Consider the following 6,000-nt stretch of genomic DNA (forward strand, 5'->3'; position numbering starts at 1 on the left):
TATGGATGTTTTTAAAGTAGGCAGTCTGAATGTTAATGGTGCCAGAGAATCACGGAAGAGAGCAGTAGTGTTTGAAATGGCTAAAATGAAACACATTGATGTCCTGTTTTTACAAGAAACACACAGTGATGTTGGGAATGAGGCCGACTGGAGCAGAGAATGGGAAGGAGAAGTGATTTTAAGCCATAACACCACCCTTAGTGGTGGAGTGGGCTTCCTGTTCTCTGGAGGTTTTACTCCAACCTCTCTGGAGGTCAGGCCTGTTGTGGAGGGGAGGTGCCTTTTAGCCAAAGCTCATTTTGATCATTTTAATGTGGTTTTTATCAACATCTATGCTCCAAACAGTGGTACAGAGAGGAAGCACTTCTTTGAAAAAGTGAATGAGGTTTTAAACAGCTGTAGCTCGGAGGATTATTTATTCGTGGGCAGGGATTTTAACTGCACTGAAAATGGTTTTTTAGATCGAAACCATGCAGAGCCTCATCCAGTATCCCAGCATGCCTTGAGGCAGCTGGTCTCGTCTCATGGCCTGGTGGACGTGTGGAGAAGGATGCACACAGGCTGCAGACAGTACACATGGTCCCACGTTAGAGAAAACACCATCTCTTTGGCCAGACTGGATCGGTTTTATGTTCTTAAGCACAGAGTCAGTGCTGTTAAAACGTGTAGGATTTTACCAGTTGGTTTTACAGATCATTCTTTGGTTTTATGTAACGTTTTTATCAGAAACATTTTACATAAAAGCGCCTATTGGCATTTTAACTCTGTTTTAACTGTCGACAAATCTTTCAAAGAGGCTTTAAGCTGGTTTTGGAATGATTTTAGACAGAAGAAAAAGGAGTTTGTCAGTCTGAGGCAGTGGTGGGACCATGGAAAGGTTCAAATTAAACTTTTATGTCAGCAGCACACGCTCAATGTCACACGAGACATCACCAGATCTATCAGAGATCTGGAGACTGATATTGTGGATCTCGAGTGTGTGGGTGACTCCACAGGAAATCGAGGATATATTGAAATCCTCAAGACTAAAAAGATGGCATTAGCCAACCTGCTGGACACTAAAGTACAGGGTGCGCTGGTCCGGTCCCGGGTTCAGAACATCACAGAGATGGATGCTCCATCGAGTTTCTTCTTTGGACTAGAGAAGAGACAAGGGCAGAGGAGACAGATCCACTCTCTACTCTCTGAGACGGGACAAGAGCTGACAGAGCCAGGCCTGATAAGGAGAAGGGCTGTTGACTTTTATACCTCTTTGTTTAAAAGTGAGTTTAAGGGAAATGAGGAACTGATGGAGGAGGTCTGTGGTGGACTTCCTCAAGTGTCCAGTGAGGCTAACTCACAGCTCGACAGCCCACTGACTCTACCTGAGCTGTACGCTGCACTGCAGAGTATGCAGGGGCGAAAGGCTCCAGGCATCGACGGCCTCACTGTGGAATTCTACAAAGCCTTCTGGGACATCTTGGCTCATGACATTTTAGATGTCTTTAATGAGAGCCTGGTGTCAGGGTCACTGCCTCTGTCATGTCGCAGAGCCATCATCACCCTCCTGCCCAAGAAAGGCAAGGAACTGGCGTCCTGTCTCTCTCCTCTGCACCGACTACAAAATACTGTCCAAAGCTCTGGCCAATCGGCTGAGAGGAACCATGGAGCAGATTCTCCACCGGGACCAGACGTACTGTGTGCCCGGCAGGTCCATGGTAGATAATATCTACCTCATTCGGGATGTTTTGGAGGTCTCCAGTTCATTAGGCATAAACACTGGACTGATCTCATTAGATCAAGAAAAGGCTTTTGACCGCGTTGAACACGGCTTCCTCTGGAAGGTCATGGAGAGGTTTGGGTTCAGCGCTGGTCTCATAGCCAAGATCAAGGTGTTGTACAGTGACATTGAGAGTGTGCTGAAGTTTAATGGTGGTCTGTGTGCTCCTTTTAGAGTGCATAGAGGCGTCCGGCAGGGCTGTGCTCTGTCTGGGATGCTCTATGCACTCTCCCTGGAACCCCTCCTACAAAAGATAAGGTCATCTGTTCGAGGCCTGATTTTACCTGGTTTTAACAGCAGTGTGGTTTTATCTGCTTACGCTGACGATGTCGTTGTTTTTACTAAAGATCAACAAGACGTGTGTGTTTTAAACTCTGTGATTGAGAAGTTTTCTGTTGTGTCGGCTGCGAGGGTGAACTGGAGGAAGAGTGAAGCCCTTGCTGTTGGTGAGTGGCGTGAGGGCCTCCCTGTTCTCCCTCAGAGCCTCACATGGAAAAGGGGGGGTTTAAAATATCTTGGTGTTTATATAGGAAACAGCGACATTGAAAAGAAAAACTGGGAAAACATTATAGATAAAGTGGATAATAAACTGGCTAAGTGGAGGTGGATCCACACACAGATGTCCTTTAGAGGGAGGGTCCTTATTTTGAATAACCTGGTGGCTTCTCTGTTGTGGCACCGGTTAGCCTGTCTGGACCCTCCATCAGGTCTTATTGCCCAGATCCAAGCAAAGATGGTTGATTTTTTCTGGGATAAATTACATTGGGTTCCACAATCAGTGTTGTTTTTATCCAGAGATGGGGGAGGCCAGGGCCTGGTCCACCTGGCCAGCAGGGCCGCCACCTTCAGGCTCCAGTTTATTCAGAGATACCTGACTGGACCTGAGGATCTGGTGTGGAGAGACGTGGCCAGCTGCATACTCAGGCGTGTTAATAACCTGGGGCTGGATGCTGCTCTGTTTTTAACTGATTCTAAGTTTTTAAAGTTAGGCGGGTTGCCTCCTATTTATCAGGGTGTTTTTAAATCCTGGGCGCTGTTTAAATGTAGAAGAAGTGAGAAGTGTAACTCTCTGTACTGGTTGTTGAAGGAGCCTTTAATCTGTGGTGCCAAACTGGACGTGTGCTGCAGCACCGTGCCTGGGCTGATGGGGGCACTGTGCAGCTCAAAAATGTTCTGCCTGGAGCAGCTGGTAGAAGCAGCAGGACCGGCGCTCATGGACAGCCCAGCTCTGAGCTCTGTGCTGGGACTGCGCTCTGTCCGTCTGACGCAGAGGAGCCTGGAGCTCTGGAAGAAGAGGCTGACGGAGAAGGAGAGAGTCCTGCTCCTTAAACACAGCAGGGGAGAAGCTGAGCCTGACCCCACAGACCCGTACCCAGAGATCCACCTGTGCCCTGGGTTCATAGAGCTCAGCGGCCCCCTACTGAAGCACACTGACAAAAAAACACTAAGCTTGCACAAGGCTGACAAAAAAACTCTGTACACAAGTTGTGTAAAAACTATTTTCAAAACACGGCTGTGTGACAGAGCAGAGTGTGTGTGGACTGAGAGGCTGGGCGGCCTGAGCCCACAGTGGAGAACACTCTATAAACCTCCTGTGAAAAAGAGAACCGGAGATCTCCAGTGGAGGATTTTACATGGTGCTATCGCAACCAATGCCTTTTTATCTGTTATTAATCCCAGTGTTGTGAATGAGTGCCCATTCTGTGGATTGACTGAAAACATCTTTCATGTTTTTACTGAGTGCAGGAGACTGGCAGAGATTTTTAACGTTTTAACTTGTGTTTTTAACCTGTTTGGTGTTGTTTTTACTGCCCCTGTTTTCATTTGTGGAGTTGGTTTTAAGAAAACAGAAAAAGCAAAGTGTCAACTCCTGAACTTTTTAATTGGTGAAGCAAAAATGTCAATCTACCTGACTCGTAGAGACAAACTACAGGGTGGGCCGATTACTGACGCTGTGACCCTGTGGAAGCTCAACGTGAAGGCCAGACTGAGGCTGGAGTTCAGCTTCCACAGGATCACAGGGAATATAGATGTGTTTGAATAGCAATGGGCTCATGAGGAGCTGCTGTGCAGAGTGACCGGCACAGAGCTAATATTTACACCTTTCCTCAACTGATTTGTTGATCGTAAAACTGTCTGTGTGATTTTTAAACCAAATGTAAATAAAGTACTGTTAAAAAATCAAAAAAAAAAATCTCTCTCTCTCTCTCTCTCTCTCTCTCTCTCTCTCTGTGGGAGGAGATATGTCTGATACAGGAAAAACATTTCTGACTGATAATAACAGACATTTGATGTTTGTCAGTTAAAATATTACAGATACAGAGACAGTAAATGAACATGATCATAAACAGCTCATCATCTCAACACCACTGACTATTTTTATCTCTTCTAAATTCTCTCTCCAGGTCGGTGGTGGTGGTGGCTCATCGTTGTAGCTGGAGGTTTAGCAGCACTCATAATATCTGTTGTTGTGCTCATCAGATGGAAGAAAACTAGAGGTGAGAACATTAGCAGGTGAAACATTTAGATGAAAAATAAACTTTCACTGTAAAAGCTAAACTCAACTCTTTTTTCTTTTCAGGGAACCAAAGACAGACGGATGGAAACATGGTGAGTTTTAAATCTGAATGATCACATGTTAATACAGTTATGGTTTTAGAAATGGAAGTGCTGTTTGTGGTCTTTGTTTCTCATTATTAAATTAACTGTGCAGTTTTACACCTGAAAGAATCGATGAAATAAGAAACATGAGTGATTTCACTGTAGAAAAACAGTCAGTGTTTGCAGAAGAGAGGGTCAGTTAATTGTTGGGAGTATAAGATGCTGAAGATGTTTCACCATCTCATTCATCACATTATCTTTACGTCGTACTCAGATGTTGCTTGTGTTGTGTTCACTGTGATGTGCTTTCAGGAAACACAATGACTGAATGTTACTAAACTGTATTTCTACAGGGACTGAGCTTAAACCCTGCAGAGACTCTTGAATCTAACTTTGTCCTTCAACAGAGAAGAAGAACAAAGAACAGATTCAACTGGATTTGATGTGAATGAAATTAAATTATTAGTTCAGTATTAATTCACAGTTATTATGTTGTCTTCACTGTGTAGACTGATCCTGAACATGGTGTTTCCTACGCCTCCATCAGCTACACCAAGAAGACCAAGAGTAAAGCTCGGGTAAGCTGTCTGATTGGTTATACCTGATGATTTGATTTTTTGTTTTTTGTTATTTGTGAAGCCCTCACTACACAGCAGCACCACCATCAGACCAACATGTCAACTTCACAGGATATTTCATCATCTGATCAGCAGATAAAAGCTGCAGAAAAGTGAACATTTCAGTTGTTAGATGTCAGAAACATCAGGACTTCCTGAACTCCTGTCAGCTGATGTTGTGTTAAGTTTATGTGTTGTACTGTTTCCTCCCAGGTTCAGGCTGATGATGGTGAAGGTGGTGCAGTGACCTACAGCACTGTGAAAGCCTCCTCCTCTTCTGCTGGAGCCTCCATTGATCTCAGCAACCTCTATGCTACCATCAAGTAACCAAACATATAACATGCTACTTGGCTGATAACTGATGTCCATTACAGTGGACACAGGGTCTGAATCTTATTCAATGTTTAACAGTATCAGCTGTATGAGACATGAAGTCATTGAGAGAGTTGAGACGCCATCTAGAGGTGAACAGTGTGAAAAAGGGGAACAGACATGATATAAACTGTACTCTTCATACTGTGTCCCCACATTGGCACAATGAGGATTTTTAAATCTGTTCATGAAATATTTTACTCATGTCCACATTTTCTCTGATTTATTGTAAATTATTTACAGAATGGTTTAACATATTTTAAGTATGAATCATATTTTTGTTTATAATGTTTTAAGTGTTTTTCTGTGTATTGGTTTGTGGTAACTAATGAAGGCCTTACAACGATTGGTCTGAAGTCACGTGACCATAAACCCAACCCATCCTTATAAGAGCCCCATTGGCTGATGTGTATGTGGATGCATGTGATTGGTTGTTTTTGAATTTTTCTACTTTACAGCTTCCTTATCCAAATGTTATCTGTAGTATGTTATTAGAATGACTTTGATGAAGGACACAAGCTGGAACATGCTGGTCTGACAATAAAGTTGTTCTATAAACTACAAGTGTTGCTGGAGTTTTGACCTCTTTAATGGGAACTAATAGACAGACCAACCAAACCACAAGCTCACGTCACCACAGACGTAACTGCT

The 6,000-nt window shown here is 43.8% G+C and overlaps 1 protein-coding gene across 14 annotated transcripts in view; it reads left to right on the forward strand.

Moving 5' to 3' along the window:
- Positions 1 to 5,975, forward strand: part of LOC108887501 (uncharacterized) — a 63,880-nt gene extending 57,905 nt beyond the window's left edge. For 5 of the 14 annotated variants that reach the window (XM_051071714.1, XM_051071723.1, XM_051071710.1 and 2 more), the window contains one exon: positions 5,191 to 5,974. In XM_051071714.1, coding sequence (XP_050927671.1) covers positions 5,191 to 5,304 — 114 coding nt within the window. In that variant the 3' untranslated portion in view covers positions 5,305 to 5,974. Of the gene's footprint in view, positions 1 to 4,340; positions 4,370 to 5,190 lie in introns of all 14 variants that reach the window. The other 9 variants (XM_051071715.1, XM_051071712.1, XM_051071720.1 and 6 more) reach the window with 4 other exon arrangements.
- Positions 5,976 to 6,000: the final 25 nt, after the last annotated feature.

The sequence above is a fragment of the Lates calcarifer genome, linkage group LG7_1 (genome assembly GCF_001640805.2).
Source record: "Lates calcarifer isolate ASB-BC8 linkage group LG7_1, TLL_Latcal_v3, whole genome shotgun sequence".
Lineage (NCBI taxonomy): Eukaryota > Metazoa > Chordata > Actinopteri > Centropomidae > Lates > Lates calcarifer.